We start from the raw sequence: 13,524 nt of genomic DNA on the forward strand, positions 1-13,524 counted from the left end.
ACACACACACACACACACACACACACACACACACACACACACACACACACACACACACACACACACTGTGACAGCACTGAGACTCACACACACACACACACACACACAGTGACAGTACAGAGACTCTATGCTGGCAGGCATGTCCGCCATGATGAGCATCCACAACACAATCCTCCCCTATCTCCTCAACACACACACACACACACACACACACACACACACACACACACACACACACACACACACACACACACACACACACACACACACACACACACACAGCCCTTGTTCCCTGCAGCATGCTGCGACCTACATCTGGTGTTGGAGAGAGCAGAGGCTAAGGTTGGTTCCTGGCAGCCATCCAGCTAGCCAGCGAGCCATCCAGACAGACAGACAGACAGACAGCCATGCCTGATGGAGCACCCACTGGGTTAGGGTTAACTGTTACGGTTAGGCTAACCTAACCTACTTGTGTTAGGTTACTCTTAAGGTAAACCTAATAGTAACATAACTAACCCTGAAGACGAATACTTATGCTAGGATCAACCCTAGCACTAGCCCCAAAGGTGAATACTAACCCTGGTACTAACTAGCCCCATAAGGGTTAGCTAAGTGGAAGAGCAGCAACCCTGTAATAACCATATCACCCTAACCCTATTTCTAAATCCCTGAATCAGGTCATCAAACTAGAATATAGCAAATCAACCTCTCCATGTTGTAATCAATCTGAACCAACTCACTTTCAGGAACAGGGTAATAATACAGCATTACCCCACAGCAACTGTCAAAGGAGTGCAGAGGCATATTATCCTCTCTAGTGCAGTGAGGGGGTTTTCAGTAGGTGGTGGTCTGAAGTGGAGCACACAGCCATTGCTAATGCGTCTTCCACCTACCCACACACCTAACACACAACCCAGCAGCATGAACCAGTCTGACACCCGTCCTGTCATTGTCAGGGGGTTTATGGTAATAGCTGTGATACTCCAAGGTGTTGCATATCGCTCTGTTGGTATTTAAGTATATGGAAAGAAAATCTGCCTTCAGTCTTTCCACACAAACACATGCAGGGGAAGCTTTTAGTCATGTTTTACATAATCCCTGAAGAACACACGAGGTAGGCAGAACGTCTGTTCATATCCTCTTATTAGGGAGCATTCGCCAAATGACCTGGACTTGTTCTAAGTCTTGTTGGGCCCTGAAGGCGTTGTGAGTGGGCAGTCCTTGACAGAAGCTCAGTGACTCAGCCGGCCGCCTCCGTGACGACTCGTCCTCCGTTAGAACAAGCGCCTGGGCTGTGGTGTGGGAGACCCTTCGCTCACCCTTAGTTTGTGCTCCAAAGTGGTTCCCGGTCGTAGAGAGCTCAGCAGTCTGCCTGACCCAGCGGCTGTTCAGCATCCAGGGACCTGCAGCGAGCTCCCCCCAGGGTGGCCCACACACAGGCTTCTTCTGGCTGGATGTCAACTGCATTTCATTGGCTCTCTACCTGTACTCTGCTAAAGGACAATAAAGAATCTTGAATCTGATCTGAATGCCTAACAACTCTTAACCTTAATCTGCAAATCTGTGTTGTAGTTGGAGATCATAATGAATGAGCCACTGTCATGGTACATGAGGAGGCCAACATGCCAAATCTCTTTTGATGCATTGGTCACCGCTTGCTTTCCATAGATATGCTCAAAGTTTGAGAATTGTTTTGTCACTTAAGAACGGGAAATCATGGAAAGTTTTTAAGTGTTATTTGTAATTTTTTTAAGCAAATCGTTTTTTATTGTGGTTTGGAGCTCATTTGAAAGCAATGTGTTTATTTCCAACAGGGTTATTGTTAATATAGTTACATTACACTGAAAGACAGCCTACAAAAGGTATTGCCATAGAATACGAAATCCTGTCAACTTTAGAAACCTGCAAAATAAAGGTTGGTTTGGTCAGTTCTCCATGTGTGGAGGGAGCCACAGAGTCGTCACTTTTTCACAAATTTCTTGCGTGTTGCGTTGGGGTTGGTCCTCAGGCGCCCGCCCCCGCCCCGGCCGTCGCTGATCTGCAGGTTGGCCGCCCGGCTGGTGATGTCGTTCTCGCAGAAGGGGGAGCTGCCGCTGACGTAGTCGGGGTCGTACACGTTGGTCTTCTGCCGGGCCTTCCTGGAGAGCCTCTGCTGGGGGAAGCGCTGGTCCTCCACCAGGTGGGGGTTGTTGGCGTGCTTGCCTCCTCTGGGCAGCGGCAGCGCGTACTGCAAGGACAGCAGGCGTCACCAGCAGCTCAGGGAGGAGGGATGCGCACATATCTCATGCAACCACGCATTATGTAAGAAGGCTGAGAATATTTGTTGAGATAATAATATGTTGAGAATATTTTAATGATGACCTGTTTGTTTATAATCAACGGGGTTAGATACGTTCAGTGGAGGCGTATTCTACTGTGTTCCATTGTGTGTGGGTTAGGGTTAGTAAGGGTTAGGGTTAGTAAGGGTTAGGGTTAGTAAGGGTTAGGGTTAGTAAGGGTTAGGGTTAGGTCTTCCACTCTCAGGGTTAGGGTAAGGGTTAGGGTTAGTAAGGGTTAAGGTCTTCCACTCTTACCTTCAACCCCTTGGGGTTCAGGACTTTGGGGTTCCGGGAGAAATGCATCTGCGTGCTGCCGTCCTCGTTGATGGTCACTGCGATCTTCTTTAATGTCTTGTTTCCACAGTGAGGACAGAATGCCTTCGTCATGTTTGTTGTAGTTCTACAATAATAAAACAAACTCAACATCAGTGGGTTCCAAATCAGAATTGAAGGGTGAAATGTCTTAACAGACTGCTTTGCTTCCTACTCACTTGAAGCAGGCATGGCATCGGAGGATGTAGTTTCTTGCTTGCTTTATGAGCATCCCGTTGACTGAGAGGACATGAAGGCCGATTTGAATGAGGACATTCTGGACGTAATAGTAAACATATTAGTTAAGAACATTTCTCACTTAATATTCTACTGTTATCACTTTATAAATAATGTCACTCTGCCATTATTTCATGCAGAGCGATATAGCAGTTGAATATACAGTTGAATCTATAATCTGGTACGGGGCCTCCAATGGGGAACTGTACGTGGCCGCCTTTAAATCAATAAATTAGATATTACAATTAAATTACCTGCATTGCAAAGTCAGTGGTCAGACATCCGACTTTGATATCGGCGGGGGCCGTCCAGTCCCCCGACTCCAGCTGAACTTGCTTGAGGTTGCTAGGAGTTATCCATCCCTCACCATCGTCTTCCTCCTCCTCCTCCTCCTCCTCCTCCTCCTCCTCCTCTATCTCTTCCTCTTCTGACAGCTCTCTCCCCTGCTCTGTGTCACAGTGTTCAGTCTGCTGCAGTTCTTCCTCCCCTGCTTCGGGTTGGTCGTCCGCTCCAGAGCTCCTGCGGTCCTCATCGTCCTGAGAACAAAGCATCACACCGGAATATAGCATCGTTTGATCGCACTGGAAGAAATAGCTCCTTTAAAAAAATAAAAGGTAAAATGAGATAGTAGTTCTAGACTTTTAAATACCTCTCATTGTGCATCGTTTCTTAAATACTTACCAGCCATTCCAACAGGTCAGACGTGATGCATGGCAGTGGGTGCCTCCAGAACTGGAAACTGTTAAACTCCCCATTCTCACCGTGCAGAACAGTGTGTGAGCGTGCAGGCGTCTGTCTGCCGTCCCCCGCCTTCTAAACACCAATAACAAAAGAATTAGAGGACATATACAGAAGGGCAGGAAATCCTAGTAGGTTCCTTTTTTACTTTCAGGGTTAGTAGGCATACTTTTGACGGGAAGTGGAATCCAGCGACGTTAACTGGAGCCTCTGGGTGGCGCTGTGTGTTCTGGACATGCACCTGGAGTTGGAAATGTTTTCAAAAGTTCAAAATAACACCACAACGCCGTGTAAAATATGAGATTATATAGAAGCTGTAGCAGTTACCTTGACTTCTGGCTCCTTCTTCAGATGGTCAGAGCCGACCTGCTCTAGCTCTAGCTGGTAGGTCAGAGCGAGGACCTTGATGTCCGTGGCCGACAGGCTGGGGTAGTCCCCCGTCTTCTTGGAGAACTCGGTCACTAAGAGCAGAGACACGTTGTCAGGTCAATCAGGACTCAAAGACGTGCAGGGCCGTATCACAATGTCAAAGCATGTGGAAGTCTTTACCAAATCGGATGTGTTCAGGATACGGTTCTTTGAAGTTGAGCAGATATGGTAGCACAGACAGACTTCTCCTGGTGGCTTTATCCCTGATCTCCTCCACCACGTCCTTCAGGGTGTAGACCGTCGCTCCGATGTCCTGCAACAAATGACAGAATGTGGCCCCTTAGCTCTGCATTGTAGCACAGCAGTCCTGGAGTAGTGAGTTAACCCTAACCTACTAGTGGTGAGTTAACCTAACCCTGATCTACTAGTGGTGGGTTAACCCTAACCCTGATCTACTAGTGGTGAGTTAACCTAACCCTGATCTACTAGTGGTGGGTTAACCCTAACCCCGATCTACTACTAGTGGTGAGTTAACCTAACCCTGATCTACTAGTGGTGGGTTAACCCTAACCCTGATCTACTAGTGGTGAGTTAACCTAACCCTGATCTACTAGTGGTGGGTTAACCCTAACCCTGATCTACTAGTGGTGGGTTAACCCTAACCCTGATCTACTAGTGGTGAGTTAACTTAACCCTGATCTACTAGTGGTGAGTTAACCCTAACCCCGATCTACTACTAGTGGTGAGTTAACCTAACCCTGATCTACTAGTGGTGAGTTAACCTAACCCTGATCTACTAGTGGTGGGTTAACCCTAACCCTGATCTACTAGTGGTGGGTTAACCCTAACCCTGATCTACTAGTGGTGGGTTAACCTAACCCTGATCTACTAGTGGTGAGTTAACTTAACCCTGATCTACTAGTGGTGAGTTAACCCTAACCCTGATCTACTAGTGGTGGGTTAACCCTAACCCTGATCTACTACTAGTGGGTTAACCCTTACATCGATCTATCAAGTGGTTAGGGTTAGGGTACAACTTAATCGCTGTAGTGGTGAGCACTGCATGGTCTACTAGTAGTGGGTTAACCAACCCTCACCCTGATCTACTCGTAGTGGTCAGTCCGGGAGGACGGGATTATGGGTTAGGGTTAGTTAGCTTTATTTACAGCATGCTTATCGCCACAGAAACAATGAAAGACTGACCTGAAGAGGAGCTTTCTTCAGAAACGCTCCTGCGTCAGCGACAACATGCTCCACCAAGGTAGCTGCCATGTTGGATCTGAGTCTGTGGCGAGGATCCAATCAGAAGAGAGCAGGAGGTCACGTGTTCTGGCGCACGTGACGTGGTGTTGATGTTGTGAGGAAGATGGCGGCCCGCTGGAGCAGCGAGAATGTGGTGGTTGAGTTTAGGGATGCCCAGGTATAATATAAAGATATAATGTCATACTGAAGCTCATTTGATTTGATGACTGACACTATGTGATGTCCCTTAGTGTTGTCATGAGCTGCAGCAGAGTTCACATTAAATGTACACCTTTAACTCAAACCCATGTGAACATGATTACAGTCCACTCTACACACAACTGTGAATTGTATAATTGTAGATTGTAGACAAATGTATAGAACCAAAGGACTGCATGTGTATATTTAAAGTTTGTAGGTCAGATCTACACCTTGCCAGTTATATTTAAAATAAGAAGTCTTGTGTTGGCCACTTTGCAGGCCACCGCCATGTCTGTGGACTGCCTGGGGCTGCACGCCGTGCTGTCGGGGTAAGGGTCCACATGGTGTCACACTGTTATATATATATATATATATATATATATATATATATATATATACATGAGCCGTGACCAAATGCACCTTTTAGAGGAACAGTCATGGGACCAAATCATTGGTTGTTATTGGTATTCTTACAATGCAGATACTCAACACTGTATAACTTTCGAATATTGTTTACATGTATCTATATATGCATCTATGATTTTACTTATCCAGGTGCAAATAATAGATCAGATAACATAGTGTCAGATTATATATATATATATATAATATATATGTATATGTAATATATGTGTAATATGTGTTTTCATAAACGTAGGCCTACTTTTGTTAATGTTAACTTTTGGTTTGTCCCAGTCGGCGTTTCCTGTATGTGGTGAATCTGGAGAACCCGTCTGAAGCGCCGCGTAAGATCGGCCGCCAGAGCAAGTGGGACGTGGGGACGGTCCAGTGGAATCCTCACAAGGCTCAGTCCCGGGTGTTTGCTGCCTCTGTAAGTTCTTATTATACTCTTATTCAAAAACATGGCATACGTAATTATGTTCATGGTCTACACTGAACCATGCCCCCTGCAGATAACTGCTCCTGAGACAGAACTCATTATGTTTAAAAGTTGATGCGTAATATATTCCTGTCTCTGGGCTGCAGAGTAACCAGCGAGTAGACCTTTATACATGGAAAGATGGCTTTGGGGAGGTCCATGCATCTCTGCAAGGACACACACGAGTCATCAGGTAACACAATCCAAAATCACTCAACACAACTTACTTACGTACTTACTTACTCTTATCCATTTTGCAAATAATAAGGAAATTCATTTTAATTTGTTTTAATTTAGTGACCTTGACTGGTCCTGGTTTGAAGCCGAGTACCTTGTGAGCAGCTCTGTGGACACTTATATCTACATCTGGGACACAAGGTAGGATGACCCATCTAATGAGGTTACATTAGCACCTTGTTTACGACTCCTATATCTACATCTGGGACACTAGTATAGGTAGGATGACCCATCTAATGAGGTTACATTAGCACCTTGTTTATGACTCCTATATCTACATCTGGGACACTAGGTAGGATGACCCATCTAATGAGGTTACATTAGCACCTTGTTTATGACTCCTATATCTACATCTGGGACACTAGTATAGGTAGGATGACCCATCTAATGAGGTTACATTAGCACCTTGTTTATGACTCCTATATCTACATCTGGGACACTAGTATAGGTAGGATGACCCATCTAATGAGGTTACATTAGCTCCTTGTTTATGACTCCTATATCTACATCTGGGACACTAGGTAGGATGACCCATCTAATGAGGTGACATTAGCTCCTTGTTTACGTACGACTCCAGCAGTCCTTTATTTAATGTAATCCATCGATGTTTGATTTGCCAGAGACCCCCGGAGGCCCCTGGTGGCGCTGTCTGCAGTGGGTGAGTTTAGTAGGAGGAGGGGCTTAAGATGAATCAACATTAATGTCAAACCGCATGAAGAGCATCCATCTTAAATAGTCGCCTGGCACAACCTCCGCCAAAGGTGCAGGAGATGGTGCTGTCCTCAGGGGGTTTAGGATTTTATTTTAGTGCTGGTTAAAGCTGGCTATCCTTGAGCATCCTTGAGCATCTCTTCTCTTGTCTTTTAGCTGGAGCTTCTCAGGTCAAATGGAACAGAAGGAACCAGAACGTCCTGGCCTCCAGTCACGACGGAGATGTCCGCATATGGGACAGAAGGGTGAGGGACAATCTGGATTTCTAAACACGTGTTTTGAGACACAAAGAACAAGCAGTGTATTTATTAGGACCTGTTCCAGTAGAAACCCAACACAGCGGTGGAGTATGTAGCCGCCCATCTGTCCAAGATCCATGGGCTGGACTGGCACCCGGACAACGAGTACATCCTGGCCACGTCCAGTCAGGACAACTCTGTCAGGGTGAGAAGAATGCACCTTCACAGACCCTGAATCTCACCCTACAGAGCATTTAGACCGCAAACAACAACAATCACTGTTTCTATACCTGTCCCATGTCCCAAGTTTTGGGATTACAGACAGCCGAGAAAGTGCCTCAACATCTTATCGTGTCAGGTGCCGGTGTGGAAGGCACGCTACACTGTGAGTAGGCGGATCATAACTCAAATATACTACTATTACTATTAACATTAATTAATTAATAATTAATCAAAGTAGTTGACGGTATGGTATGCGCTCTCATTCTAACTAAACACCATAAGTGACCCTAACAATCCCTGCCAGCCCTTCTCCCACGGCCTGGTGACGGTCATGGTTCCCCAGCTGCGCCGGGAGAACAGCTTGCTGCTGTGGAGCACGCTGGACCTCAACAGCCCCGTGCACGCCTTTGTGGGCCACGACGACGTGGTCCTGGAGTTCCAGTGGCGCCCGCAGAAAGAAGGTCCGACGCCCGTCTCCCTGTTAATAACTAGCTTCATGTGAAAACCATCTTAATGGCCTCACGCTGTGATACGCTGCGTAACGCTTCAATGTTTCCTCTGCTGCCCGCAGGCTCCAAGGACTGCCAGCTGGTCACCTGGTCCAGAGACCAGACCCTGAGGATATGGCGCGTGGATCCACAGCTGCAGAAGGTCAGTGCTTCAGGTTAGGGTTAGGGCTTTAGGTCAGTGTTAGGGTTAGGGCTTTAGGTCAGTGCTAGGGTTAGGGTTAGGGCTTTAGGTCAGTGTTAGGGTTAGGGCTTTAGGTCAGTGCTAGGGTTAGGGTTAGGGCGTTAGGTTAGGGTTAGGGCTTGAGGTCAGTGCTAGGGTTAGGGTTAGGGCTTTAGGTCAGTGCTAGGGTTAGGGTTAGGGCTTTAGGTCAGTGCTAGGGTTAGGGCTTTAGGTTAGGGTTGTCAGTGCTAGGGTTAGGGTTAGGGCTTTAGGTCAGTGCTTCAGGTAAGGGTTAGGGCTTTAGGTCAGTGCTAGGGTTAGGGTTAGGGCTTGAGGTCAGTGCTTCAGGTAAGGGTTAGGGCTTTAGGTCAGTGTTAGGGTTAGGGCTTTAGGTCAGTGCTAGGGTTAGGGTTAGGGCTTTAGGTCAGTGCTTCAGGTAAGGGTGAGGGTTAGGGTTAGGGTTAGGGCTTTAGGTCAGTGTTAGGGTTAGGGCTTTAGGTCAGTGCTAGGGTTAGGGTTAGGGCTTTAGGTCAGTGCTTCAGGTAAGGGTGAGGGTTAGGGCTGGAGGTCAGTGCCTCCCAACACCCCAGCCTGGTTCCGTGCTCCGCTTATGTTCTAATGGCTGCTGCAAATACAGACAGATGGGAATAACAAAACTCTAATTGATTGTCTTCTTGTTGGGACGGGCGTGCCGTGGTTGCAGCTGTGTGCCAACGACACGGTGGAGGACCTGCTGGAGGGCGAGTCCCTCAGCATGGAGCCGGAGAGGATCCAGTCCTCCCAGGACCTGGAGCCCCAGCAGAGCACAGCCCTCTCGGCTGAAGACCTCCACGGTGAGATCAGCATGGAGGAGCCTTGTATGGAGGTTGTAGGTCAACCAGTGGGCCTGCTGGGTAATGTAGTCCGCTAGGAAGGTACTAGTAACATGTAGGCCAATCTCAATTCCCTGTTGAATAAATAACCAGTAATAAACCATGAGCGTAATCCTCAGCCCTAATCTCTCTCCCAGACCCGGAGCAGGCGGCCCTGGGCTCCATCGGAGCGCCCCAGACCCTGCAGCAGGAGTTCTCCCTGGTCAACCTGCAGATCAGGAACGTCAACGTGGAGGTAGGAGGGGGAAGGGGGGCAGGGGTGAATCCACACCCATCAAGACGGCCTCCTTCTCCTCAGAGTTGAATTGTTATTGGATCATGTTTATGCATATGATCTAAATAGGAAAATAGGAATATCAACCCGATGATGATGATAATCAATACGCCCGTCAAAGGAAGCCTTTCCTGATCAGCGGTTAGACCGATGGTGATATGATGATGACTCCTGTGGGTCCAGATGGATGCTCTGAACCGGAGCTGCGTGGTCTCCGCCCACCTGGGCAGCCACCAGGTGCGGCTGGTGGTGAAGTTTCCCGCCCATTACCCCAACAACGCTGTGCCCACCTTCCAGTTCGTCTCCCCCACCAGCATCCCCTCTGCCATGAGGACCAAGATCCAGAAGGTAAACCGTCTCCTCTCTGACCCGGAGGCACATCAATACCACTCACACAGAAGACCTTCTTCTGGTGGTGGTGATGATGATGAAGGTGATGATGGTGGTGGTGGTGATGGTGATGGTGGTGATAGTAGTTGTAAACCTGTGTTGTAGATTCTGACGGACACGTCACTGCAGAAGGTAAAGAGGAACCAGAACTGTCTGGAGCCATGTGTGCGACAGCTGATGTCCTGCCTCGAGTCGGACATGGTGAGGACCCCCAAACACACACATGTTGTCACCTGCAGCCTCACAGCAAACACACACATGTTGTCACCTGCAGCCTCACAGCAAACACACACATGTTTATGTACACACTATATATTATTCATGTAGTAGGGGTGGGGTAAAAAAAATAGAACATCATAACTTTATTTTTGTTTACGGTATGACATGAGGTTGTTTACGGTATGACATGAGGTTGTTTACGGTTTGACATCAGGTTGTTTACGGTTTGACATCAGGTTGTTTACAGTTTGACATGAGGTTGTTTACAGTATGACATGAGGTTGTTTACGGTATGACATGAGGTTGTTTACGGTTTGACATGAGGTTGTTTATGGTATGACATGAGGTTGTTTACAGTTTGACATGAGGTTGTTTACGGTATGACATGAGGTTGTTTACGGTTTGACATGAGGTTGTTTACGGTGTTTCCCAGACCCAGGAGGACGGGCCGCCTGCCAGCCCCTACGTCCTGTCAAACCCGGTGACCCCTGCCCTGCCCCCCTTCCCCAGGGTCACCAACACCTACGGATCCTACCAGGTGAGGGTCACTAGGTCACTGACCTCAACACTGGTATACATGTTACTGGGTGAGGGTCACTAGGTCACTGACCTCAACACTGGTATACATGTTACTGGGTGAGGGTCACTAGGTCACTGACCTCAACACTGGTATACATGTTACTGGGTGAGGGTCACTAGGTCACTGAGCTCAACACTGGTATACATGTTACTGGGTGAGGGTCACTAGGTCACTGAGCTCAACACTGGTATACATGTTACTGGGTGAGGGTCACTAGGTCACTGAGCTCAACACTGGTATACATGTTACTGGGTGAGGGTCACTAGGTCACTGAGCTCAACACTGGTATACATGTTACTGGGTGAGGGTCACTAGGTCACTGACCTCAACACTGGTATACATGTTACTGGGTGAGGGTCACTGGCCCTAGGGTTAGGGTCACTGGTCCTAGGGTTAGGTTAGGGTCACTGGCCCTAGGGTCTCTAGGGTTAGGTTAGGGTTAGGGTTAGGGTTAGGGTCTCTAGGGTTAGATGATGGCGTTGGATAGGGTTAGGTTAGGGTTAGGGTCTCTAGGGTTAGATGATGGCGTTGGATAGGGTTAGGTTAGGTTAGGGTTAGGGTTAGGGTTAGGTTAGGGTTAGGGTCACTGGCCCTAGGGTCTCTAGGGTTAGGTTAGGGTTAGGGTCACTGGCCCTAGGGTCTCTAGGGTTAGGTTAGGGTTAGGGTCACTGGCCCTAGGGTCTCTAGGGTTAGGTTAGGGTTAGGGTCACTGGCCCTAGGGTCTCTAGGGTTAGGTTAGGGTTAGGGTCACTGGCCCTAGGGTCTCTAGGGTTAGGTTAGGGTTAGGGTTAGGTTAGGGTTAGGGTCTCTAGGGTTAGATGATGGCGTTGGATAGGGTTAGAGTGTAGAGGTGATAGCTCCGCCTCCTCCTGTCTGTCCGTCACCAGGACGCCAACATCCCCTTCCCCCGCACCTCTGGAGCGCGCTTCTGCGGCACCGGCTGCTTGGTCTACTTCACACGACCAATCACCATGCACCGCTCGGTCCCGCCCACAGAACCCACGCCCAGGTGAGGGGATCCCTGCACTCTTAGAGCCAATCATAAGACACCTTACATTCTCAGAGCCAATCATAAGACACCTTACATTCTCAGAGCCAATCATAAGACACCTTACATTCTCAGAGCCAATCATAAGACACCTTACATTCTCAGAGCCAATCATAAGACACCTTACATTCTCAGAGCCAATCATAAGACACCTTACATTCTCAGAGCCAATCATGAGACACTTTGTGGCCCCAGGTCCCTGTCGGCGCTGTCTGCGTACCACAGCGGGGTGCTGACCCCCATGAAGATGCGCAGCGAGTCTCAGAGCACCCTGCGGCTGTACAGCGGCAGCCCCACGCGCTCCGACAAGGACACGGTGTCCATCTCCTCCTTCTACTACAAGGAGCGGGTGAGACACACGCACGCACACACACGCACGCACACACACGCACGCACGCGCAAGCACACGCACGCACACGCATGCACACACGCACGCACGCACACGCATGCACACACGCACGCACGCACACGCATGCACATATACACATACACACTCTCACACATACACAGGCACACGCATACACACACAAAACATGCATGCACATACACAAACACACGCATACACACACTAGAAATGTAGAGATGTGTTGTAGTGCCTGCATTGAGCTGTTAGCTGTGAGTTCAGTGAATGAGGTCACCTGCGTGTCTTTGTGCCTTTGTGGTTTGTATGTTCCATCTGTGTACACTCCTCATACTTTGTGTCTTCCTTCCGTGATTGGTCACCACCCTCCCAAATGGGCCAATCACTTGTCTCTTTTTGGTGCCTTGGTCCACTTCTACACCCCCGTTCTCCCCAATCAGAAGCCCCCAATGTCTGCCCTTCGCCGTTGGTCTGTCCAAACTATTCAGGACTACCCGGTACTTATCCCTCCTCATCTCGCATGTCGGTCGACTGGAACAGCAGCATGGTCCACGATTCATCTGACGCTGTCTGTCTCTAACGGTCACTTTCAATATAATCTACTAGTACAATATAATCTACTAGTACGATATAATCTCCTGACACATCAATATAATCTACTGGCACATCAATATAATCTACTAGTACAATATAATCTACTAGTACAATATAATCTACTAGTACGATATAATCTCCTGACACATCAATATAATCTACTAGTACAATATAATCTACTGGTACAATATAATCTACTAGTACAATATAATCTACTAGTACGATATAATCTCCTGACACATCAATATAATCTACTAGTACAATATAATCTACTGGTACATCAATATCTATTGGCACATCAATATAATCTACTAGTACAATATAATTACTGGCACATCAATATAATCTCCTGGCACATCAATATAATCTACTGGCACATCAATATAATCTACTAGTACAATATAATTACTGGCACATCAATATAATCTACTGGCACATCAATATAATCTACTGGCACATCCATATAATCTGGCACATCAATATAATCTACTAGTACAATATAATCTACTGGCACATCAATTTAATCTACTAGTACAATATAATCTACTGGCACATCAATATAATCTACTAGTACAATATAATCTACTAGTACAATATAATCTACTAGTACAATATAATCTACTGGCACATCAATATAATCTACTGGCACATCAATATAATCTACTGGCACATCAATATAATCTACTAGTACAATATAATCTACTGGCACATCAATATAATCTACTGGCACATCAATATAATCTACTGGCACATCAATATAATCTACTAGTACAATATAATCTACTAGTACAATATAATCTACTGGCACATC

General features: G+C 47.3%; 2 protein-coding genes across 4 annotated transcripts in view; one reads left to right on the forward strand and one right to left on the reverse strand.

The window, feature by feature from the left end:
• Positions 1–1,743: 1,743 nt before the first annotated feature.
• Positions 1,744–5,246, reverse strand: nob1 (NIN1 (RPN12) binding protein 1 homolog; the record flags this gene model as incomplete). 2 transcript variants are annotated; one of them, XM_084475792.1, is made up of 9 exons in its annotated part: positions 1,744–2,227; positions 2,574–2,718; positions 2,810–2,907; positions 3,122–3,403; positions 3,549–3,677; positions 3,775–3,846; positions 3,933–4,066; positions 4,155–4,287; positions 5,178–5,246. In XM_084475792.1, 9 exons carry the CDS (start codon positions 5,244–5,246, stop codon positions 1,961–1,963), a joined length of 1,329 nt encoding a protein of 442 aa, XP_084331918.1. In that variant the 3' UTR covers positions 1,744–1,960. The 2 variants fall into 2 exon arrangements, with proteins under 2 accessions (XP_084331918.1, XP_084331917.1); XM_084475791.1 differs by having other exon boundaries at positions 3,549–3,680.
• A 94-nt stretch (positions 5,247–5,340) lies between these two features.
• wdr59 (WD repeat domain 59) overlaps positions 5,341–13,524 on the forward strand; it is a gene marked incomplete at its 5' end in the record, with an annotated part of 15,000 nt that continues 6,816 nt past the window's right edge. Inside the window, 19 exons of one of the 2 annotated variants that reach the window (XM_084476125.1) lie at positions 5,341–5,394; positions 5,697–5,746; positions 6,114–6,249; positions 6,405–6,490; positions 6,595–6,675; positions 7,155–7,192; positions 7,402–7,490; positions 7,573–7,689; positions 7,792–7,869; positions 8,011–8,167; positions 8,278–8,357; positions 9,079–9,208; positions 9,385–9,482; positions 9,705–9,869; positions 10,017–10,112; positions 10,564–10,668; positions 11,598–11,719; positions 11,954–12,107; positions 12,560–12,616. In XM_084476125.1, coding sequence (XP_084332251.1) covers positions 5,341–5,394; positions 5,697–5,746; positions 6,114–6,249; positions 6,405–6,490; positions 6,595–6,675; positions 7,155–7,192; positions 7,402–7,490; positions 7,573–7,689; positions 7,792–7,869; positions 8,011–8,167; positions 8,278–8,357; positions 9,079–9,208; positions 9,385–9,482; positions 9,705–9,869; positions 10,017–10,112; positions 10,564–10,668; positions 11,598–11,719; positions 11,954–12,107; positions 12,560–12,616 — 1,893 coding nt within the window. The remainder of the gene's footprint in view (positions 5,395–5,696; positions 5,747–6,113; positions 6,250–6,404; positions 6,491–6,594; positions 6,676–7,154; positions 7,193–7,401; positions 7,491–7,572; positions 7,690–7,791; positions 7,870–8,010; positions 8,168–8,277; positions 8,358–9,078; positions 9,209–9,384; positions 9,483–9,704; positions 9,870–10,016; positions 10,113–10,563; positions 10,669–11,597; positions 11,720–11,953; positions 12,108–12,559; positions 12,617–13,524) is intronic. The other variant, XM_084476126.1, reaches the window with a different exon arrangement.

The sequence above is a fragment of the Micromesistius poutassou genome (genome assembly GCF_964030765.1).
Source record: "Micromesistius poutassou genome assembly, chromosome: 12".
Classification (NCBI taxonomy): domain Eukaryota; kingdom Metazoa; phylum Chordata; class Actinopteri; order Gadiformes; family Gadidae; genus Micromesistius; species Micromesistius poutassou.